Source organism: Dermacentor silvarum, chromosome 9 (assembly GCF_013339745.2).
Source record: "Dermacentor silvarum isolate Dsil-2018 chromosome 9, BIME_Dsil_1.4, whole genome shotgun sequence".
Classification (NCBI taxonomy): Eukaryota; Metazoa; Arthropoda; class Arachnida; order Ixodida; family Ixodidae; genus Dermacentor; species Dermacentor silvarum.
Genome location: NC_051162.1, coordinates 130,581,070 through 130,605,461, shown reverse-complemented (window position 1 = coordinate 130,605,461; position 24,392 = coordinate 130,581,070). Strand labels below are relative to the sequence as shown.

Below are 24,392 nucleotides of genomic sequence, written 5' to 3'. Positions count from 1 at the left end.
GGCGTTTCAAGCTTCGCGCCACCTGCCATTTTTTTTTGGGAGATGCCACCTTGTGGGGATTATTAAAAGTAAACTTTAACAACTTATTTATATTTTTCACAATACCGCTATTGTTATGTCAAAATATAACATAATAAAAATCACACGTTTTTTAACGTTATTGTGGCTACGTTTAAAAGAGATTATTGAACTTCGTTCATGCGGGTTTTAACAGAGAGTCCGTGGTCGATGCAGGGTCAATGGCGGCAGGAGAAAGATGGTATTTTACCAAAGAACAATTGGCCTGCACCCCGAGCCGAAAATGTGGTCTGGACGCGGACAAGGAGCTCTCGTACCGACAGCAAGCCGCCAATTTGATCCAGGATATGGGACAACGCCTGCAAGTGTATCCTTGTGGTCGACGAGGCCGTTGTGCGTAGCTTACATGGTTAGGCTTAGCGCTTGCGCTGGCTTGAATCGCGTCGTGCGCCCCGTTTCGACGCGAAATCGGCGTCGTTTTCGACGAAATCTCGTGCCTCGGGCGTCGGTGTGCTCTGCCGAGGCAAGTGTCGACGAGTGGCCGCACTTTGCGGCCGTGTACGCGCGCTGTTCGACCTCTTCTCGAAGCTCCCAAGGTCTCCAAGCGGCGGCAGTGCCAGATAACGACGCTGCTTCTTCGCCTTTTCCCTCGTCGTGTTCGCTGTTTTTCGCGACCGATGGGTCGTTTCTTCGACGCGACGGCGGTCGCGGAATGTGCGCTTGGCTGTGTTGTGCAATGTGTGTTGTCCACCGTCCATGTGTGCGCTTCTGCGTGGCTTCCGAGTCGGCTTGAACCTACTACGCAGCTCAACCTCCAAGCACGTGAGCCATTGCACTCCGGGAGTCATTTCTTTTTTTGTTGTTTTTGTATCGTCGCGTCTGCGGCAACTTCACGCAGTCTCGTCGCGATCGCGCCAAGGAAACAAGCGTAAAAAAATGAAAATGGCGCGTTTGTAACGCGGGTAATCCCCACGTCGCGTGAGTTGTGTTAGTAAACGCGTAGATTGCGCGCGCCACATGTGCTGTGGGGCGATCGCTTCGCGATCTCCCGTTTTTCTTTCTCTTCTTTTTCGCCGCGCGGCATTGCAATGTGCGATGACGCACGTCTCGCGCACCTTGTGCTGTTTAGGTCACTGTGCCGTTTGCATGCGTCGCACGGTAGCGCCAATTCAAAGCGCGCTGGCTTTCTCCAAATGTTTGCGGACACTCCATTCATTCGGCTTGCCGGTGTTGCACGTGGTTGATGGCTCCGTCAGCGATTGACTTAAAGCAGAGAGAAAAAGTTGCACATTGTAAAGATGTTTAGTCATCTTCCTTCACTGCGGTGTTTTTAGTGGTCACGTGTACGCGTCAGCGAGTCGGAACATTCGCGAAGGAAACCCCCAAATGCAGGTCAAGGGTTAGCGAGGCATTTCCTAGGTCGTTGCAGCGTGAACGAGGCGTGACGGCATTTCTTTCTTTTTTTTGTGTATTCGTTTCTCCCTTCTTTTGTCGGGTGTCACGTTATATTTTTTAACAAATTCACACCGTCATCACTCCGTGGTGTTAATTCACAAATAGCACTTTCATTTCCCTAGCTTTTACAATCTGCACGAGTGCCAACGTCACGTAGCGCTGCGTTAGGTTATTATGTGTCATTGTTTTTGTAAAAAGTAAAATCAATAAGTACCACTTTCTTGATTTTAGCACTGTAAATGTGTCAGGTTGGATATCCCAACCACCTGTTGTATGTTAGCATCGCTTAACGTGTGGCAACAAAGCTACCGTCAATTTCCATTAATATTTCATGCGATTGGATACTGATTAGATATGCCTGTGTAACCTAGAAGCATTAACATTTTCTTGACGGGGAATCAAGAAAATCGCTACTATATCAGCTCATATTGGTTAACCTTTTCAAACTCTTATTAGCACAGATTAAAATCTTTCATGTAGCACTAGGAGTGACAATGTGATGTGGATTACATGGTGTTCTGTATTTCAGATGATGTGCATGCACGAAATTAGGTTGTTTTCACTTTTTATTGCAATCATAATTCTTTATTTCTTAAGTACTCACAAACACTTGTTCACAGCAGACAAGTCAAACCCTGTGATGCCATGGGGCAGTAGTTGTTAACTTAAAGTTGGTGTATCTGCTTGTCTAACTGTTTATGCCCTTGCTTACCTGGCATCTCCTCACAGCAGCACTGACCTAATTGCTAGTTTACTTTATCCGAACACGAAAAAGGATAGCAAAGGATAAGCTGAATTTGTTAATTACATATTTGGAATGCCAGAAATGTTGGCTTTGCTGTGGTTGGTGGCTTGGTGAGCCAGAACAGATATAGGATATAGTCTGGAGGGGAGACAACGGTGATACCACCTTCAAGTTTCAGTACCACATTTTCATCATCTTGTGGATTTTGACAGCATCTGCTCGATGCTATTTAATTGTTTATCTGTAGGGAACAATTACAAAATGTTCTAAAGAAACCACCGGCTAAACCAGGATAACACCTCAACCCATGAACCGCCGACTTGAAGTTCCAAGAATCGACTTCTTCACAGAAATAAGCCAAATTTGTGAAGATAATTTGACATACATAGTGTAACTGACGAGCCAAAATTGAAGAAAGGTTGACCTTCACTTTGCATGCTTATATTCAAGCTTTTCTTGTCGAAAAATACCAGTAAAAAGCCGAGTTCCTGAAGCTCTTCAACCTGTCGTTAACCATCAATCTGTGCTTAATGTTTCTTATTGGTGTTTGCATAAATGTATTGCCTGCTTCACTAAGTTATCCAACAGCTTCTTCAGGAATCATTCAGTGATGCTATTTCACCGATGCTTGCATGCTTCCGCAGTAGTATCTATGAGCATTTAAAAACAAACCGAGGCCGTCTACATTTGTGGACGCACTCGTGTTAGTCTTTGCGTGCATTTGCACATAAAGCATCCACACACTATGCATTGCAAGTGGCAGAGTGTTCTTTTTGTGTGTGTGCTTCGATACGTACATTGCAATGCTCCTTGACTAGCTGCAACAGCACCCAGCTCTGCATCAACACTGCCATTGTCTACATGCATCGATTCTACTACTACCACTCGTTCACCAAGTTCCACAGAAATGTAAGTGTTATCTTTCTTGTTAAACGCATTGCTGTTTTTTTTTTTTTTTTTTGTGCCTATATTGCTGCACCACCCACTGCTGTTTCAAATGAGCTCAAGCCGTAAGTGCTTGTGTTATGCACACATTCACAATAAGATTACTACAGGAAAGTCTGGGCCAACGTAATATAACAGTTCCCTTGTATTATCTGCAAGTACACAATGAGATTACTAGAGTGAGATCTGGCCCGATGTAATATAACAATTCCTTTTGCTTGATTCCATTCCTTTTTTATCAACAATCACTCACGAGTGGGCAACCCTGGTGACAACAAGGGCGGATTGCTGCTCTAGCTATCTACGAAACACAAAAAGGAATTCTAATAGAATTGTTACGTTCTAGTTCTGGCTCAGCAGTCATGGCTTCTTCGATACGTCACGTTGCAGCTTGTAGTTCACTTGTGTTGCGAAATTGCCCCAAATGTACTTTCAGAACAGTTACATGTTTAAAATTTGCAAAAGGTTTGTTAAATTGCATAATTTTCCACACTAAACTAGTTGTGTTGCTTCAGATTGTCTTTCTGACTAAATGTAGACAACACTTAAAAAGATTTATTTGCAGATTAAAGGATTTTGTGACATTCTCCACTTTCTTTTTGTTCTGCAGCATTCTGAGAGTAGTCAAATAGAAGTACTCAGAAGGATGAATGAATCTAATTGATGTGTTACGGTATGGCTGACAAATAGCTTAAAAGTAATGACACAAAAAGATGTGAACACGCTTGAAGTGAGCAAGTGGAAGCTTATACTCAAGAAGATGAATGAATCTAATTGATGTGTTACGATATGGCTGACAAATTAGCTTTAACCTTTGCGGTCCGTTGTCGGGCACGGCCGTAGTGGTCCGCTGTCGGGCACCGCCCGACAAGGGTGTTCGGGGGTTAAATTTTGCGTTTTTTCTCACCGCAATTCGTGCGCATTCTTTGTATACATGATGTGCCATCTCTTGAGGGACAAGTAAACTTTGTTTGTTGAAGTTTACTTCTCTTTGCACTAGGGTGCAGCACAATGTTCAGCACGGCTTCTGGATACCAGAGCATTCTCACTTGCGCGCGAAACAGCACGCTCGCGTGGTTCGCTCAGGAGCATGACCACTTTTTCATCGCGTGCGTTTTACGGTGGCGCATTTAGTGAAAGCTTCTAGAGGTTTCCATTGTCAATAGCTTTCTTTTGAGACGCACACAGCTACAGAATCATGAGAAAGAACAGCGACACCTGCAGTACCGCCGCAACCTCTTCCAATAGCTGGTGGGTGATGTGAGGGCTAGAGCCAAAAAACAGGGCCCCGTCTGCACAGAAGGATTGCTAGGAAAGGCTAGATGGGAGGAGCCATTTCATCTACAAGCTCCCAGGCCGAAATAGCAAAGACTGTGCTGTTTGTAGAGATCAAAAAACAAACGGAGGCAGGAGGGAAACTGTTTTTCTGCAAAACCTGCAGTAACTACCCTGGCCTGCCCCCATAAAAATGCTTCGAGCGGTATCACATGCTGCTCAAATATCGCTAGAGGAGTTGCCTGCAGAATGCAAAAGAAAAAAAATAAATATCCTATGAGATTTTCGTCCACAGTTTGTGGTTTTCATCGCGGCGCTATAAACTGGCAATATAGTTTCGGACCGGGACAGCCGGAAAGTGGGTAAAAGTTTCGGACTGCAAAGGGTTAAAAAGTAATTACACAAAAAGTTGTGAACACGCTCGAAGTGAGCAAGGGGAAGCTTATACTAGCCATCATTCTCATGCCGGCTTTTTGCATTGGAGGCATGTGCAGACAGTAAAGCAAGATCTTCCTTTGAAAGTCTTAGTATGAAGATCTTGCATTAGGAAGAGGTGTGACTGAAAAGCCTCAGCACTTCATTCATTATACCATGCATGCTACACGCTAGTGCTTTGTGGACTGTGTGATGACACTGCTTTTAGTATATCAGACAAGCAGAAGTGCTGCTGAGAGCGACACGCACTGCCTTCCTCTATACAGGTGCAAGAATCGGATATGTGCCGTACACTCACATGCAATGTTTAGTTCTTGTGGCCTTGTGTGCATGCACAATACGAAAGTGGTTGCTCAAGGTGCACAACGCATGTAATGCCTAAACATCGTCAAGAGGTTGCAAGCATTACAAAACCCCGATGTTTGCGCAGCTTTCACAGGAAATAGAAAAGAACGCCACCTGAGCATGAGCAACCGCATTTCCCGAGAGAGCATGTTGCAATTCTCAAATTGAACACATACCAACATGCCCAGCTCTGAATCCAAATACATTATGAACCGTCAGTGTGCTATGCTATTGTGTTTGAACGCACATATGTGGCGTCCTTCATGTTACTTGCACTTTACCTGTTCAGCGAAGTGTTCGTTGCAGTTCAATTACTGTTGGCAGTGATCATGAGGGCAGAATGCAAAAATGCTTGCACGAATAGATCTTGGTTTGCAGTGCAGAACCCCATGGGGTTGAAATTAATCAGAAGCCCTCTGGTGCAGCAGCCTTCCGGTTTCATTAATTCAGTTTTAGAACAGATTGTTATTACATCAGTTATTATTGCGCGCACATTTATGCTTCCAGCTCTCGCACTATTAGCTTATTATGCGCTAATCGGTGGCATTAACAGCTTGAAATACCAAGTGCTCGCTAAGAGGGACACCGCTGTAGAAATAAATGCTTGGGTGTAATAAATATGTTTTATACATGAATGACAGGCTCGACAATAGTAATTTGTCACAAAATTGCACTTTTTCTCTTAGTAATGGTGTCGTGGAGGGCTTTCAGTTTATTTTGATGAGCACATGTACATTTCCGCATTGCACCACCATTATAGTGTGATCCCTGCCACCCGATATTTGAGCCTGCAGCCTTTTTCTTGACTGCTGATGCTGTAGTTCCTGCTATGCCAGTGTCGTGGGTCTTGACAGACGAGAATAAGACAGCATACTTGTGTTTGCGTTGACCTTGCTCGTGCGTCTCCAGAAATTGTCGATCTATTATGTTTCTTGTTTTGACAGGCTTTTTTCTTTTGCGTGTGCAATATAGCGCAAACAAGGCATGCAAGAAGACAACAAAGAAGACAGTAGACACAGTGCTACTTTTGTAGCATTGTGTCTTAGTGGTTAGTACTGGCGTGGCTTCATCTTCCCTGTCTTGCATGCCCTGTTTGCACTATACGCATAATGCAGCGCCAGTCAGTGTCCAGCACCAGCTTGGGTGTGGGCTACTGTCTTGTGAGGTGTACCGTTGATTACCCCTTCTACATAAGCTTATTTAATATGTTCATTCAAGGCTTATGAAAGCGTAGCTGCTAACAGTTTGGTTTGGTAGTTGAGCAGCCAGCTGGCTGGTATTGCGATTTTATTGGCCAATGTGACTTGGAGTGATGTCGCAAACTTGGGAAGTTGCATCATATAAATGATTCTTACCGGTGGGAAATAAACTTGCAAACAGTGCAATTGAAAATGTTAAATATTAGTAGCATGCTGGTGCACCTGACACTCGCTGCTGCGTGGTTTAGGGGATGAAAATTTCAGCCAGAGAAACTTTTCTATGTACACTACCTGAAGCATTTCGTGCTTCTTGCGTGCAGTCCATTGCAGCCTGTGCACTGTTCCTGGCTGCCAAAGTAGAAGAACAGCCACGCAAACTGGAGCACGTCATCAAGGTGGCCCACATGTGCTTGCACAGGGACGCTCCCCCGCTCAACCCCGCCAGCGAGGTGAGTCGGACTTGACAACCCATAAATGGGCACTGCTTACGAAGCCATGAGGCAACAAGCTTTGCTGCGCTGCTGTCTACCATGTTCCTCTCAGTGTGGGCTGCAGTCGGGCCTTTTATGACATAAGAGCACAAAATATTGAAGACAATGCACATGAAAGGGCAAATTGTCATCCACCCTACTTATCATGAATTCAGCCAATACCATTGGTGGGTCCAGCTACTTTCGATGATGCTGCATGACGGCATTGCAGAAGTGAGAGCAAGCCATTTTTTTGCCGTTTTTGACATGACATTGTAAATTCCATGCTGCATCCATTGCAGTAATATTTGGCTCACAGGTTCACCGGAGCCTCTACGACAGATCGGTTTTCTTGCTATGTTAAAAAAGTGCTTCAGGGCCACTTTTGGAGGCCCAGTTATGATTTCAGAATTTTTGGGCCCTAGCTGATGAAGTACCTTGCATTTAAATTTTTTTCGCACTCGTCGTTTATTGCAGGCTTATCAAGAACAGGCATTGGAGCTTGTCCTGAATGAGAACATGATGCTGCAAACATTAGGTGAGGTTGCGGAAGCTGCGCCTGTGCTATTATGGCTAAGCAGCAGCTGTGGTGACTAACGAGCTTGACCTGTCATTGATGATCGTTTCAGGATTTGATATTGGGATTGAACATCCGCACACCCATGTTGTGAACTTTTGTCAACTAGTCAGGGGTGAGTACCAATTTATTCAGTCTATTGAACTTCTAAGCTGTGTTCAATGTTTTGTTTAGCTGCTGTCATGGTTACAAAAAGATACATTTCATAGTTGGCAATGCAAGCACAGGTACCATGAGACATGTCGAGAGAAGCAGGGCTTGTATTGCCTCATATATTGTGATGCCGCGATCAGCCATACAACATGCTGGAAACATAACCGTTTTGTATGACCATTAAAAAAAGCCCGTGGAAAGATATTTTCATTATCATTAATTATGTCTCTAAAATAGCGAGCAAGTGGAATACAGTTGATCATTGCAGTAAAGCTTTTGTGTGCTTTGGGAAAACAGTGCATCGTGTGATGCTCTGTTTGACTAGGCCAACAGCACTGCGGCTCATGTCTACATGTCTGTCATAAGTATACATCCGCAGTGCTAAAGCTTCGTATTCGCAACTCAAATGAACTGCAGGGGGCGCTGCGAAAACTGGCCGCGTCTGGCTACACTGTGCAACATGGCGGCTATACGGAGGTCCCCGCGTCGCCACAACCGCTGTGTTGAATGTACAGTACACTGTAGTTTGATGATTTTCGTGCAGTGTGATGCTGGTTTGCGCTGTTTTGTGGAAGGAAAGCGAGTAGCTTACGCCGGCCAAATCATTTTAGCCGATCTGAGAGAGGCACAGTGGGTAATGAGGCTGAAGTGGTCGCACGGTGTGTGCAAACATCTGGCGTGACAGCGGACCCGCACGAGATTCTGATTCTTGAACCCATTGGTCGTGGAACCGAAGTGCTCATGCACTGTTGGATGGCCGGAAAAGTACAAGCACGTTTCTGCTGCTTTGAGTCACTGTTAAGGCGTGGATAGATAGTCCGGTGTTTCGAGCGTGCGAGACAGCGGCCGGCGAAGTTGAATACGTCACGCTGGCCTCGCCAGGATTGCCGAAATATTACAACCTGCTCAGTTTGGTACGTTTAACATGGCCCGCAGCAGTGCACCGACTTGCTCGATCAGCTGTTGCCGCTGTAAATACGGATAAATGCGCAGCCGGCGCGCACTTTCTCATTGTTGTTGCCACATTTTCGTTCGGCGAAGGCGCAAACTCTGCACGCTCTTTTCAGTCCAGAGAGCAAGTGAACCTAAAATCAAGCTTTGCACTTTATCGCCAGCATGCACTACGAATCTGTGGCGAACCATTTTTTCTCTTGTAGAGAACAAAACGATAAATAAGAAAGTGAAAGATCTGCTTACTCCAATAAAAACACATTTGCACACCATGTACATGTATGGCTTGCGCTGCGTGGTCTGACCATGATTGATTACTCCCTGCTGTCTACGAACATGTCGCTTATGGCTGCTGTGTACTAATGAAATAAAACAAATGTATCTGTGTAAATTAATGTTAACTAAGCTACTGCATTATGAATCTAATTAATTTTTCATGTTCTATAATTTATGTAGCCTGCACTTTAAGTGGCCAAAACTGTGTTCGCCTCTGAACTGCCACTTTCCTTCAGACACTGATAAGAGATACAATTGCTTTGATAATTACGCATTTTCAAATGAGCGCCTACTAATTTGCACTAGTTACACGGGTAGCGTGTCCAGGTTGCAAGGAAGGCGTACCGCTATGCCATCCCATAGTTATTTTACACGCTGGCACGTACATGTGTTTACATAGAACGATTTACCGACGTTACCTGGGAGTATCTGAATCTCCGATGTAACGATTTTCGCTGATGTACCATACTCGGTAGTTCCACGTTGTGCGCCGCATGTATCCGATATAACAGCTTTAATGAAGGAAAGCTTGAGTAACGCGGCGACATTTGCATCATAAACTGCATTACCACGCCGGCTATCACATGAAACTGCATGTTGCAGCAATACGCTGAACATTATCACGATGGCAGTAACAACCTCAACGCAAACTTCCTGAAGTTCGCTATAGCGCTTTACTGCAAACATAGTACAAACAACAGTATCGCGTTCTCTTCACACGAACAACAAACCGAAACTCGGCTGAAAAAAAAAAAAAACTCTCTCGAGCAAGACGTTGCGAACATAACAATTGCCGTTGTCGCAGCTTATGATAAGATTCGCAATCCATGTGGCTCTTCGACGCCGCAAAACTGCAAAGCGCAGCATAATTCCACGGCCGTGCGGAGTTTCGTTGATGGTGACGCGCACCCGATCGCAGTGCGAAGGCTACGGACGGAGCGTCTGCTCCGACGCTCCGACCTGCGTATGAGGTTTCCGGCGCTCGCCGCTAGGTGTCGCATGAATTGCTGGAGTCGCGAATAGTTCATTGTGAGGCTAAGTGCAATGTGAGTTTCGCTCATTGGGGTTGCAGGTATATCAAGGATTGTTAAAATTTTGAAGCTGACATTGGATTTTTGCTGAATGATCAATCTCTGTAGTGTTTTTTATTTCTTTGCTCATTTGCCCTGTACCCTGTTGCATCCAAAATTTTTAAATAACTAGCTGCATGCTTCTTGTTGCTTACTTGATTTGCACAAGTTGAATCGGGAAACCTTTGGTGTGGGATTGCATTTCTAGTCTTTTTGTTCTAAACAAACGAGTGTGAGTAGCTTAGCAGTTCCTGTGCATTAAATAAAAGTAACTAATATCGAAGCTATGTTGCAGTGTGATTGAGTGTATTGTCATAACAGGGGGTGCAGAGCTCGCACCTCATGTGTCAGATAATTACGCAACCTTGCAAAGAAAGTATGCACGATGATCTCGTGTGTTACATTCTGGATCACATTATTTCCTTCCACTGTTACCGTTTGTGTGCCCTGTTATACAGGTTGTTTCTAATTTTCCTAAGCCTTGACCATCTCGAAGCATGATTGGCTGGTTCGATACTGCTGCCTGTCGCAGATTTCTCTGCAGCTTACTCGTTTCATTGACTTAGCTTGGACATTGTGCCTCGTTTACCTTCTTGGTAAATTTGTGCTTTGACTCGTGACATCTAATAGTTTATTTCGAAGGGTATCTCACATGTCCGCAGTTTGAGCTGGCGAGGGGCAGAGATTGCATTACTTGATAGTCATTGTTGTTATCATTGTGCTCTTAGCCAAAACCTTGCCAGTGCTTTGTATGTGTTGTATACTATTGCTAATGGAGATGTGGTCGGTGCTCACCACCTATACAAGTCCTTTGCTTGTTGGTGCACCACAGTGGCAACTGGGGGTGAGTTGTACAATTACAATTTCTCAAAGGCAGGTATGATCTGTTATAAGTATGGAATCAACTTTTTTTTTGAAAAGTTTCCTTTTTTGTCCTTTGTGCCCTGTCAACCATCCACTTCATTGTCAACGTCTTGGTGTTCAAATTTCTCCTGACATTGTCTTTATTACATCATGTTTGGTTGAGCTTATTTCTTCGGGCCTTTGCAGTTACTAGTAGACACTGTGGTCTTGCTGACATAACTTGTGTCTTCAAACCATCTCTGTTCAAATTATTAGTCGCCTAAAGGAATATTAACACGCTATTCTGTGTTGGGAAGGAAATGATTGCCCTGATAAAGTTTGCTGTGATGAGCAATGTCATTCAGAATGAATGTCATGTATGGGCCAAATTCTGACCTGTACACCATGTTGTGTGGGTTAGAATTTTGCGAAAAATGTGAGGGAAAGAAAACCTATGCCTTTGAACTCTGCTGTCAGCGTGCAGCTCTTAAGTGCAGCGCACTGCTAAGTGAATAAATTGTTTCGAGGGAATGAGCGATTGAATCTCCATTCTTTTTATGTAAAAAAAGCATAAAGCCTAGCTTGCTTTTACCTGGTCATGACTGGAAATTACCTAATGCTCGCTATAGCTAAAGGCAAAAGAAAACATTGTTGCCTATGCACAAAGTGAATTGCTGGAAGCTTGTGGCTAGCTTTCAATTGTGGACGACCATTCAAGGTTCATAGTGGTCCTTGTAACCTTTGAAAGCCTTTAACACTTTCGTGACCGTGGGAAAATCGGTAGTTTTCGGGTAGTCTGGCTATTATTTTTTTTCCTGCCACAGGAAATGATTCATGTTGAAGTGTATGGTATCAAATTGTAGAAGAAGAAATTATCTTTCCAACGGTATTAATTTCAAACAACATATTTATTAAAAATACTACGAAAAAAATTGCATCAAGAACGAGAAAGATCGATAAAAACATCAATGCTGCTTTGCACAAAAAAAAAATTTTAAAAAATCGAAATATACATTTTCAAAAAAAGGGATATATGAAATCAGCCTGCAAATATAAGCTCTGTATCTACAAAAGTTCTTGAGGCACACGGGTACACACAGCACTTCGGAGCGCGATTCCAAGGTGCACTCCCGGCCGTCTCCGTGGACAAAACTCGACTCTCTGCGCGACCGCCGGTAAATGATCCCGTCCGAACGACATTTACATCTTGCAGATAAGAACTGTGACCTTTAGAACACGCCGGAAATCCTTACGTCGATGCGCGGCAGCGATAACACGGTCCGAGAAGAAAGCAAAACTCAATGGCGGATACCCATCGATGTTCCGGGGCGGTTTGCCACACTTTCTTCGTCCGTAATGAAGTCAGACGAATCAAAGTTGTCTTCCGAGTCTGTGCTGCTACGATCATCTGCAAATTCGAGCCCAGATGCATCGAAAACCGTCGAAACTCGCCGTTTCCGTGGAGCGGACGCGCGCGTAGTAGATGCCAAACGACGAGCGCTCGTCACCCCGACTATGCAGGCGCTTTAAAAATCCCCGCGCAGTGGAAAAGAGAAACACAAAACCGAAACCGATAAAATAGTCTCTCTTTTAACCCGCTCGATGGCGCTAGCTGTCCGGAGCGCTCAGAGAAGCGCGAAAATTCAACTTGTACCATTGACAACATACTGTCGATGAGAATAGGCGCAGTCACGAAAGTGTTAATTCTCAAACTGCCACATTCAAAGCCTTGAAACTCTTGGTAAGTTTCATATGGGCTAACCTTAGTGGGTTTTGGTGATCTGACAATGAGGTCTGTGCAAGCCAGGACTCAGTCCAATTCAATCCGATTAGTTTCTTTGTGGTAGCAAGCTGTCTTGTTTGTTGTGGCTGATGATAGCTTATTGCTAATGAAGCTTGGTGAGCATGTACGTGAAAAAAAAAAAAAGTTTGCTTGTTTAAAATGGTGTTATCTTTTCAAGCTTATCTTTAATCCTTAAAAGTGCTTTGTCATTGCCTTGATAGCCCTTGAATTTTTTCCGCAAAAGCTGCTGCAGATCCTGGATATTGTTGCACTGCCTAGCTGCTCCCTGACTGGTTGTAAACTATGGATCTGTTGCACTACCCACTTTTGCTTTATGGAGCTTAATAGCTCCGGCTGTAGTTAAGGCGGTACATGTCGGGTGTGCACAGTCTCATTGCTTCTTAATTTTTTTTTTCCTGCTGCGGCGGTCTGCAGCTAGCAAAGACTTGGCCCAGACCTCCTATTTCATGGCTACAAACAGGTATACCATGGTCTGTTTGTGCATGTATCTTTTTGCATTGACACATGGTGCAGAAGGTGCATTACCTTTAGCTGATGGATGCCCGAGGCCCAAACAAGTGGTGTCTTGCCATGCGCTGTATAAAAGTTCACGTCGCAAAATGGTCTCATAGTTGAGCTTACCATCTTTAAGCCGGTGAGAAACAGTTATTTTTCAGTGTGGAGATTCCTGCAGAAATTTCTGGAGCGAGCTCTGGTGCTAGTGTCTGCAGCAATGACAAGCGTGGCAACCCAGCGAGTATGGGAATGGATGGCAGTGTGCGTGGGTTTGCCTTAACTTTGTCCTTCTGGCGTCAGACGACTTTGTTAATTTGCAATTAGATCATTTCCAGTAAAATGGCACATTGTAAGTACAGCAGTTCTCAATGATTGCCTTGCATTGTTTAAGTAATTGATTGCTTGGATATTCATAAAGATAAAGAGTAGTAAATAACGCTAAAAGAATATCTGAAGCCACAAGAAACCCAACTTCGTGTGCGGCCCATCATTCTTGTGGTAGCCGAACAATCGCAGCTCTAGAGTTCCCTCTCGTCATTTTTGCAGGAAATTGTTTTTGATTGTGGAATAATATGTGGCGTTCACTTGTGCACCAGCCTTTGATGAAAAGTATACCTGTGTCGGCAGAGAGGTGCTGCACTTGTGGACAACTTACTGGCCCGGTGAAGGGGAAGCTACATGGGTTGAGCCTCTATACATGTGTTACTACACCAAGCAGTGCGGCAGAGTTTGGCAGTGCTTTCTATTGCTCAGACCAAATATTGAATTGGCATAGCTTGCTACTTGTGACGGTTTGGCATTAGCCAGGACGACATGGAAGAGTTAAGCGGGAATAAATTTGGAATGACATTGAGTGGCGTATTTCATTGCCTTATTTTCATGTCAATGTTGTATTCAAAGGACACTAAAAATAAAAATTGCTTTAGCCGTATCAGTAACGTATGCACTTCACCTCAGTAGGTTTCCCTGTGTTAATCCAGAGAGTTATCCGCGAGTATCCAGGATTGAGGCGGGAGTAACTGCTGCTGTCGAGCTTGCTTACTATTGCGGTTTTCGGATGGGATAACCTTGAAGCTGCAGCCTATTGTGTTTGCAGTAAGTTGCCAAAGACAGTTCAACGTGTGCATCAGATACACTCATTATTGCTATCTCGTGATCCCCCTCAAATTAGGTGTAGCTGAGCTGAACTTACCTGCCGCTGTTGCATTGTTTTAACATGCTTTCTTCAGAGGCAGTCGCTGACTAAGCACTTCAACATATCCTCCCCCCCCTCCCGGTCAGTTATGTCACTGTGTTTCCACTAGTAGATACACCCAGAAAACACATAAAATTGCTGCTTCAAATGAGAAGGGAGATATCTACTTCAGAACTTTGTGTGTGCAAGTACCAATAGCACAATTTAAAAACCTCGTTCTGTTTACTAATGTGTAAGCCTTCACCTGTTTTGTTTTGTGAATGGAAAATCTAACAGTGCAGCAAATTTAAATATTTTTCAGCACATTTTTTTAGTTGCCGAGTTTAATCCTATCGTCTCAAATGCCGTAGATCGCAAGTAAGCTGAAATAAACGTCTTAGTGCATTGCTGAAATGATTTGCAAAGGAGTAGGTTAATGATTTAATTGATTACCGACAGCATCACATTAAAAAAACAACAACAAGAGAGCAGCACCATCGTAGCTGCCAGCTCTGCCGAATTTGGGCTCATTCTACGATTTTACAAATGTTGTGTCAAGCTTTACAAAAACATTTGGCTTGCTAGTGAAAGATGGGGCAGGCAGGATTGAAGAAAACAAATGCATACAAGAAATTGTGATGGTACCGGCGCTGGCGTTTTTTTTTGGCAATGCAAGTCACTAAACGGAGGGCTACAAGTTTGTTCAGACAACTTACACAAGCAGGCTAAATTGGCGAAAGCAGTGTTGCTGAAAATGTCACTTAAGGTAAAGTTCTTTCAAGACCTAAAAACGCACTGTATCGCTTCTAAGTCTCTGCTGTGCCTAGCATACTGCTACTTATGTGTTACATGTAATTGGAAATAACAGGGAATATAGTATATCCCATAAAAAAAAGCGTGTGCTCAGGGGGAAAAAAAAAATGCGTGCTGCTCCTTTCCTTTTGTCATGTAGGCCAGTGTGTTTACGAATTTTAATGTTCTCAGGTTGGCAGGTATGCCACTGCTGTTGATAACTAGTAGCTGGATAACAGACTTGTTTGGCCAGATCACTGATAAGAGTGTGCCTGGTTCTGATGCCTGCCGTTTACACATGGGACTTTGTACTCTAGAAATATATCAATTTTGTGTGCTTGTGCTACAGTTGCTAATATGTACTTGTGATATCTGGTGTTATTGTTGTGTAACGACACACAGGTAACGTCACTCCTAAATGTTTTCTGGCAATACCAATTTTTACATAACGTTAAAGAAAAGGTCGGCTTCCAACAGTCTCTTAGAATATTACTTTTCCTTTCAAATACAGCAAATTTTATTGAAATTGCTTCAGCAGTTGCCTCGTTTCAGCATTTCTTAGATTTGTGTGTACTTGAATCTGAAAACCTTCCTGTTAAAGTTATCATTTATTAACAGTGTGCAATATTGCACACACACACACACCAACACAAACTTTGCTTTTCTCCCCAAAAATGTGTTGTAAAAACTAGCTTTGACATTTTTGTTTTTTCTGTCTCTTTCAACTGCCTCTGTATCCCATTTGTTTTTTTGGTGATATTTTGCATGCTATTGTTTTACATTTTACCATGTTGCAGCCTTTTCTTGCTTCTACAAATGTGCATTTTCTTGATGAAATAGGTTGGGACATTTTAACGAATTTGCTACTTCTATCTGAATGTTGCATGAATAAGAGCTCCATGTGTACGTCGTTTTTTACTGGTTAAACTGCTGGTTCATTTGTACTCAGATTTTACACAGATAGTATGTGCAGCTTAATGCTGTGTTTGGTTACGTCACTTGCATGTTCAATCTAAAATAAATTGCCTATCGTCTGCAACGTTGACAGAATGTGTTGATTTTGGGGGAACAGATTGACAGTGCCATGGGTCATAGGGGAAAACATGGTGTGCATGGGGTTTCACTATGAGAGCGAAAGACACTTCATTAAAATTTTTGTTGCCCTAAGATTACTTTTTTTTTTCTTCGGCGTGGGTGACACATTTTTTTCAGAGTGGCAAGATGGGCTTGTTGGTTCATCATGAAGGCTGTATTTCAGCGCTTAGTAAGGACGAGGACAAAGAAGGAGACGAACGGACACACATGCGCATGTGTGTCCGTTCGTCTCCTTCTTTGTCCTCGTCCTTACTAAGCGCTGAAATACAACATTTTTTTCATTCTCATTGAAACTGGCAGGTAATGGTACCCAAACAATATTAAACTGCAGAGATCGTGTAGTACAATGTTGTTGCAAATTGCAACCAAACCAGGTTTGCTTTTAACAATAACTTTCGTTTACTACCGGTACAAACTTACTGTGACAACTGTACCTTCGTCGTTATCACCGCTTAAACAAGACCGTCTTAAGCTGTAATGTTTCAATATATTGAAGTCGAAGTGCTGCCCTTGTGCTCATTTGACCTGTGTACTCATGATTACTTAGTTTGTTTGTATGAGGTTCCTCTTTTCTGGTGTTCATTTCTCTGTTCCCTTTATCGTAACTTCTGTGTTACCTTTATGATAACTCTTAACTGCTTGACTATGTGGTGTGTTGTAGCATGATTATGTATTCAGATTTTACATTAACTATCATCATTAACTAAGTGATGCAGTACGGAGCCTCCTGTATGCTCACCTATCTGTGTACAGTGTGATACACTCATAAATGGAACGTGCGATCAGTATTCAAACCAGCATAACCTGAGCGTATCATGAACTTGGTAGGAAAAAAAAAGTACTCCATGAGACACAATAGGTAGACCTACAGTAGTGGACAAAAAGAAATGCTTTGCATTTGGGTCCTGTGAGCTAAACTGCTCAGAATGTTGCATTGTGCCAAGAGAGTTGACGAGGCATATCTGTCAAAACAGCTGTAATCGATCCCGAAATAGCTAACTTGAGTGTTATCTTCAACAGTGGATAATACTGAGCTGGATTGTACAGACTGTACTGAGTATTGTATAAATGAGTCTGAGCACAAACAAATGAGCAATTTAGTCGGGAGAGTTGTGTATACCTGGAGCTCTTAGTGAAGCAGCATTCACTATGAATTTGCTTAAGTTAAACATTCAAAGGTGTCAGTCTAGACAATAACTAAGAGCGTAAGATGCATGCACGACACATTTCTTGCCCAACTCTGTGGCAAGAGCTGACGTGTGTCTTTCCTCCTCCTCAGCCTGCACCTGACGATGATGTGCCTGCAGTACAAGCCTCGAGTGGTGGCCTGCCTGTGCATCCACCTGGCGTGCAAGTGGTCCAACTGGGAAGTGAGTGGCTTTGCTGCACGCTTCCCAGTGATTGCCAAGGGACCTCCATTCTCGGTTCTGGACATTTTTGCGGAGCATGTGTGGCCCTTTGCAGATACCCAAGTCCAGCGAGAACAAGGACTGGTTCTGGTACGTCGAGCAGAGCTGCACCGCGGAGCTGCTTGAAGGTCAGTCTCCTTGCCCCAGTCGGTCGGTGCTGGTGGCTCCTCCCACAGCAGCCTGGTTGGTTTTAAGGTGTTTACTATAACCTGGCATACCCACTGTGCTTCCTACGCATAGTGTGTTCTCGTGTTAGGGCTGCACTTTGCCTTCTCCATAAATTATGCCTGTGTTTTCTGGGTATGACCTGATACGCGAGAAAAAGCTAAATAAATTTATATCTGCCGTGAAAAACTGACATGCTTGCCACAGTGTGCGACAAATTCAGGAAGCCTACATTCTAGCTTCGGTTGCTTGTTGCTGATACATAACCGTGGAGTTAAGAGCAACTGCAATCTGGTTAGCGCAATCTAACAGCACAAGCGGGCTGTTAAAAGATGAAGCTGTCCTCGGATCTGAGGCGAGCTCTAACGTCACACTGCACATATGGTTATGTGATTAAAAACCTAGAATGTGAAGTGAGTATTACAGTTGATCGTGCCTGCCTATGTTTCAGCTGGCACCAGAGAATGAAAGCTCACCTCATTAGTGTGCACAGTATGTGCAGTGGAACCCGCGACAATGTCATGTAATGCAACCAACAAAAATTACTGTACACACTTGCGGGTAGAATGCACTTGCAAAATAATCGCGCCTCCAACTTTGCTCTTGACTGACGGCAGCAGTACCAGTGAGGTCAACTCTAGTGACGATGAGTAGTCTTAGCAACCCCATCAATAAATTTCCCTTGTGTGAAATGCACTCGTGTGGTTTTTCTCCCCCCCCCCCCCCCTCAATTTTTTTTTTGAGACATGCAATTTTGGGGGGTCGACCTACATTCGAGTCGACTTACAATCGTGTAAATACGGTACCTTCCTCCCTAGCCTTTTTCTCCTCAACTTGTTTGCCGAGTGATTTTGGATATGCTTCGCCTTCACTGGCTCTGTGTCATGATGTGACGTGATGTCAACTGCTTCCGATTGTCTTGGAGCCAGCGCACGAAGCCTCTCCAACCTCTCCGCTAGCCGCCTGGCCGTTGATCCCTTGCGAGAGCTAACCAAGCAGCGGGCATTGCAAGCGCTCTGTCACAATGTCGAGTGTGTTTGGTATACTGGTAGCCGCAGGTGAGCTGGGCGTTTTGATGGATGGTCGAAGGCATAAATTAAAGCCCCTCCGTACTACTACCGCTGTGAGGAAGGAGAGCACGGGAGCAGCCTTCACGGTGCAACCACCTGGTGATGTAGAGCTTAACCAGCCAAACATAGAGCTATTGTTGCTGTGACGAAGTGTAAAACATTTTAAACATTTAAAAAGACAATGTGATCACAATTACGCTCCTGCCGAAAACTTACACCAGCAGCAAAGTAGAACACACTTGGTTACTACCATAGTAACTATGTGTTTGTCTTGTTAGGCTCTGTGCCACCAGGTGGCTGCACTATGCAGGTCGTTCACGTTTGCACCTCCGCTCATCTGGTAAAACGCCCAGGCACAGTCCACTTGCTTTTACTTGAATACTGGACAGGCTAAAACTCTCAATTGTGGTAGTAATCCTCCGGCAAGAAGTAACGGCAGCAAACGCGTAGATGCTGGCGCAGATCGGATGTCGCAGCTTGACATGTTGCTGATCACTAGATTTGCAGCCCACAACGTAACACGGGTGATCCATGGTGCTCACGAAAAGAAAGCTCGAGACCAGCACTGACCGCGCAGCTCTCATCAACACGGAGAAAATTGATGACGCACCTTGGTAGCCAATCGGATAGCTCGCGCATTGGACAGTGAAAATCTTGTGAGGGGTTCTTGCACGACACGTAAATGGTATACAGTGGAATCTCGATGATACAGAATCTCACGGGGTCACGAAAAATATTCGTATTAGCCGAAATTTGTATCATTGAAACACAATTAAAACTAGCTAAATTAAAGAGTCAGAGGTGAACTCACTCAGGCACACGCATGTAAAAAGCATTTACAGTATAGACCACTTATAACGTAACCGTTTATAGTGCAGAACTGACTACAACGTGGCCTTTTCTGACTCCCGTTTACACTCCGATAGAACTCCATGTATACGCAAACCGCTTTCAGTGCAGCTGCATGAGATGGAAGTACCAGTTATAATGCGGCTTCCGCGGGAAAATCTCGCCAACAAGGACGGCAGCGAATACGCTTCTCAACGAGGTGCGCCCACCAATGGGAGAGATCAACGAGCGTGATGCGGAGGAGGAGCATGAGACGTGGAGCATGAGTCCAAGGGCGATAAAATCGTCGCCGTGCGCCGTATGTGCGAGTAAAAACGCGAGGGGGACGTGCGCCTTCACGGAGAGCAAACGCAACTTCCGTCGCGTGAAAGGCTGTGGGGGTATTGGACAATCTCCCACGCGAAAGGAGCAAAGCGCGAAGGCAGCGCGGGAGGGAGGGAGGAGGGGGGGGGGCGGCTTCTACTCTGCGAACAAATGCGTTCTTGTACTTTGCGCCTGTGCCGGCTGTCGGTGTTGTCGCGCGCACCGTATCTTGAAAGCGATCTCCACATGGCTCTAACCTTTGTATGCGCTGTGCTTACGCCGCTCAGTTTCCGTTGAAGCGATAGACCGCACGAACCGTCGCTCGCTGTGGTGCCTGCGCTTCCCCACGCCTGCGTGGGGAAAAGCACAAAAGCAACAATAGCGCCACCACTTCTCTTCGCGCCCAGTCGCAACCTCCCCGCTGTCCGGCGCCGCGACCACCGCGCCTCCGCACCAAAAGAGAACGGGAGAAAGCGCGTGAGAGCGCGCTGTTCTCTTTCGCGGCCATCGGTGGGGCGGCGTTTTTTGGTATGAACCGACACGGGTCGAAAATCGATTCGTAACAACCGTTCTTTAGCACGTTGCAAAGTGATGGGGCTCAGCCGGTACCACAGAAAAATTCGTATCATCCGGAAATTCGTATTAGCCATGGTCGTATCATCAAGATTCCACTGTATGTCCCGCACACTTTTCGGACAGCCGGGAAATGATAATGTACGCACGAAGCGCGAAAAAAATTGTGTGTGCCATGCGTACACGCTGGCGTCGTGCAGCTGTTAAGACCGCGTGGCTGGGAAATGTGATTGCGCATAGCTGGGGGCACTGGGAAACGTATTTGGTGTTGATGCTAACATTTAAGTCAAGCTTCCCACCAAAGTATTATCAGCTGTGATTACAACTGAAGAGAAGACCAATGTGCATGTGTGCATCGCATCTTTATTACCTAAAAATATCGCTGAGATCACCTGTGAAAGTAGTATCGTCCTTTCCGAAGATCCATCTGCTAGGCCATGGGTTCTCAAAGTCGGTTCCGTGGAACCCTGGGGTTCCGCGAGCCACTGATAAATTTTCAGTGGTCCCGCGCTCACCAAGTGGCTAAAACGGTGAAAACGAGGTGTGCTCGATCCACAGAACCTCCATTACTCATGCCTGAGTGTCAAAAAGCACATCACAACTGCGCAATAAATTCGCAAGCAGTTTGTAGCCACCCAACCTCCGAAAACGGGCAGTGCGCCTAAGCTTTCGCACTTAAATCTCGGATGCCGTAATTTACCAACATGCGCATTTCTCCCGTTTGTAGATAGCAGTAGGTGCCGATTGCGTGCGCACTGACGTATACGTTAGAGGAATTTAAAAAAAATGGAAAAAAAAATGCGCGGAGGATCGCAAATACACGCCACAGAAGAACAAGAACGGCGCTAGCGTCCAACCGAAACGAAGCGGTGCAGTTCGCATCGCCATGGTCCTCAGCGGCAATCGTACGCGGCGCGTGATTGACAGCAACGCCAGAGCGCTTCGTGCCTAATTGAGCCTTTAAAGACTTTATTCTTGCAGTTTATCGCCGCACGTAACACCGCGTTGGTGGCATGCCACGTGCCTACATAAGTGCGTAGTTGCCATCCATGATCGCGTCAATAACCACCGCAGTTTCGTCTGCAGCGGTTGCGGCAAACAGTAGTTTAGTTTTCACTCGGTGCGCGCGTTGGCTGTGTGTCTTCACAACTGCGTAGTCGCCAACCATGGTAGCGTTGATAGCGAATGCGGTTTCATCCGCACTTCTTGCAGCGAACGGTAGTTTTGTTTTGACTTGGTGCGTGCGTCGGCTGCCTGCCTTCTGAACTGCAAGGTCGCCGTCCATGATCGCGTCAATAGCGGCCGCGGTTTCGTCCGCAGCAGTTGCGGCAAGCAGTAGTTTTGCTTTGACTCAGTGCAAAGCTGTTGAAGATAAGAGCACTGGCTACAACGTGATGGACGGACAATTTGTTTGCGAGCAGCTGACCGGCGAAAAAATGAACGGGATGTACGCGCACGAGGCCTTCGCCGCTGCTAGCGGTAATCAGTCATGAGATGACGAGAATTTCAGCTTCCGCACTGGTCTTGTGCTAAATATAAACAGGATTTGCTGATTCATTGAGTAAATAAAAGCGTGTTGACGTAGTTAAGCATTTGTTTATTGTTTTCTTGATACTCTCGCTAATTCGACATTCGGTTAATTAGGACATTTTAACTCGGTTAACTTGGGGGGGGGGGGGTTCCTTGGCGCTTCATGGTGCTTAGCAGGGTTCCCTGGAGCGAACATGCTTGAGAACCCCTGCTATTCCATGCAGCGCAATATAGCACCAGCTGCTTATCAGATCGTCTATCTCCTGCAGATGCTTCTTATAACCATTGTGTGTGCACAAGAGTCACTGTAGGCAATGGTCTGATGTGCTAAGTGGGAGTCGCACAGTGCTTGCGTAGAAGCGCACAGGTGCATCTCTGTTTGCATTGGAAGAACATGAGATCCAGGGGCTATGTCTGGCTGAACGGAATAGCCTAGCAAATGATGCTTGGGCAGGAGGAGGCTCTGCACGCGTGCAGCTGCCCTCACTTTCGCGATTGTGCTCTGTCACTCTTCTGCTGTCATGTCATGCGGCACTCTCGCGAGACTATTAAGGAGAGAGCTGTACAAGCCAAAGTCATCCTGATAAAAAGAAAGCATTCTAGAGTGCAGTCCACGCATAACGATACCACATATAACGATATATCGGTTATAACGATGAGTCGACCTAAGAGTATCAACTTATGCATTAGGGCTATGAGAAAAAAAACCATATATAACGATATATTATTCACCGCATATCGGATATAGCGATCGAAATCTTGCTTCTGGGCAGCGTTTTTCATGCAGAATAATCGCGAAATTTGCGTTCCTAAGTTGCCTGTTCCTAAGACGGGGCGAAAGTTTGCCTACGTGAGTTCGTATTTGCCGCTGTTACCACGCAGCGCATCCCGCCCGCGCGCCGATTTCACACGAAAGCCACGGAGAGCATCGCAAGTTGGTGCAGTGTGCACAAGATGGCGCCAAGTGCTTCGCGTCGGCGGTGGTCGCCCAAGCGTTCAGGGGAGAGGGGGGGAAGAAAGTGATAAGCGAGCGGCGCATGCGCTGGCCTGTGCTGCCTTTACAATCCCGCTCTCAGCGAGCGCGGAAATTCGCTGCGGATAGAGTGGGAGGTGCGCCGACAAAGCACCAAGCCATGTCTCTCGAGACGAAGCTGCAAATTTAGCAAGACTCGAAGAAGTACGAGCTCGCGCAGTCGATGATATTGACAATTATGAAACCTGGAGCGGCACGATAATGAAGGCTAGAAGCAGTGGCCATGCCGATCAACGGAAAAAGCGGGCTTTGTGCGCCAGGACGAAACCCTCATGGGTGAAACTAACACGGTGGAAGCCGCTGACATTACCGAACTGTGGGAGCACGTCGCTACTGACGATGAAATAGGTGGTGCTTCTATGGAGGAGTTTCTAAGTGCAGGTAGTGCTGCTTCGTTCTGCGAAGAGATCTCCGCCGGGGCGATCGTTGTCCCGACAGACGGCGGCGTTGTGCGACAGAGGCGACGACAGCAGCGGCAGTGACGACGAGATTGACAAGGGCCCGTCATTGACATCGACCCCGATGTTCAACCAAAGTGCAATGTCGTCAATTGTGTCGTCATTGATTTGACGCACGCTAAATTATAGCCACCAGTGTTCGTGCAGCAGCTGGACGCGATGCACACGGCGGTTGTGAATCCGAAAGTTGTGCGAGAGCAAGCGCAGATTTCTATTTCAGCGCGCCTAACGATTGAGACGCTATTTAGAGGTATAAATAAACATTTTGTTTTTCCCAGCCTACTTTCTACAACGTCAATTTTTTACTGCAAGTGGCAAATTTGGCTTCGGGACTTCATAAATGTATATTTTTTTTTAATGGCAGTCCAGATATAGCGATGATCGGTTATAATGATCAGATTTTTCGTTCTTCTTCATATCGTTATAAGTTGACTGCACCTTTACTTGTTATAAGTTAACCTTTACTTGTTCGTGTTTAAATTTTTCTTTACTATGCATACCGTAATTACTGAAATCTAACGCGCACTTTTTTCCCTATAAAACAGGTCCAAAAATTGCGTGCGCGTTAGAATCGAGTACAACCCTAAATCTGGTGCTATCATATAGCCATCAGCATTTCAAAATGGCTGCCTCGTGTGCGCTTCGAGCCTAGATGCCGTAACTTTCACCATGTGCTGCAGTACTTGTGCTTAGGCATTAGTCTACCGTCTGTCTTCCCATTTTCATCACGATGCCACATTTAAAAGGAAAGGGATCATGTGCGTGGAGACGGACGGAAATCGGGCCGCATCACGGGCGTTTGGCTAATCCGAAACTAGCGTGTGGGACTGGCACAAACAGGAAGAGAGTATTTTCGCCAGCAAAGCTATGCGGAAGGATTTCAGT

General features: G+C 45.3%; 1 protein-coding gene and 1 long non-coding RNA gene across 3 annotated transcripts in view; both read left to right on the top strand.

Annotated features, from left to right (window-relative positions):
- Window positions 1-207: 207 nt before the first annotated feature.
- Window positions 208-24,392, top strand: part of LOC119464300 (cyclin-T-like) — a 31,088-nt gene continuing 6,903 nt past the window's right edge. Inside the window, exons 1-8 of one of the 2 annotated variants that reach the window (XM_037725208.2) lie at window positions 208-385; window positions 3,046-3,127; window positions 6,738-6,866; window positions 7,365-7,425; window positions 7,517-7,579; window positions 12,976-13,021; window positions 17,397-17,487; window positions 17,582-17,654. In XM_037725208.2, the coding sequence (XP_037581136.1) occupies window positions 240-385; window positions 3,046-3,127; window positions 6,738-6,866; window positions 7,365-7,425; window positions 7,517-7,579; window positions 12,976-13,021; window positions 17,397-17,487; window positions 17,582-17,654 (691 nt within the window). In that variant the 5' untranslated portion in view covers window positions 208-239. Of the gene's footprint in view, window positions 386-3,045; window positions 3,128-6,737; window positions 6,867-7,362; window positions 7,426-7,516; window positions 7,580-12,975; window positions 13,022-17,396; window positions 17,488-17,581; window positions 17,655-24,392 lie in introns of those variants that run through there. The other variant, XM_049656315.1, reaches the window with a different exon arrangement.
- Window positions 16,118-16,864, top strand: LOC125940292 (uncharacterized). Its single transcript, XR_007463512.1, has 2 exons — window positions 16,118-16,212; window positions 16,375-16,864. It is a non-coding gene; the product is annotated as an uncharacterized LOC125940292 (long non-coding RNA).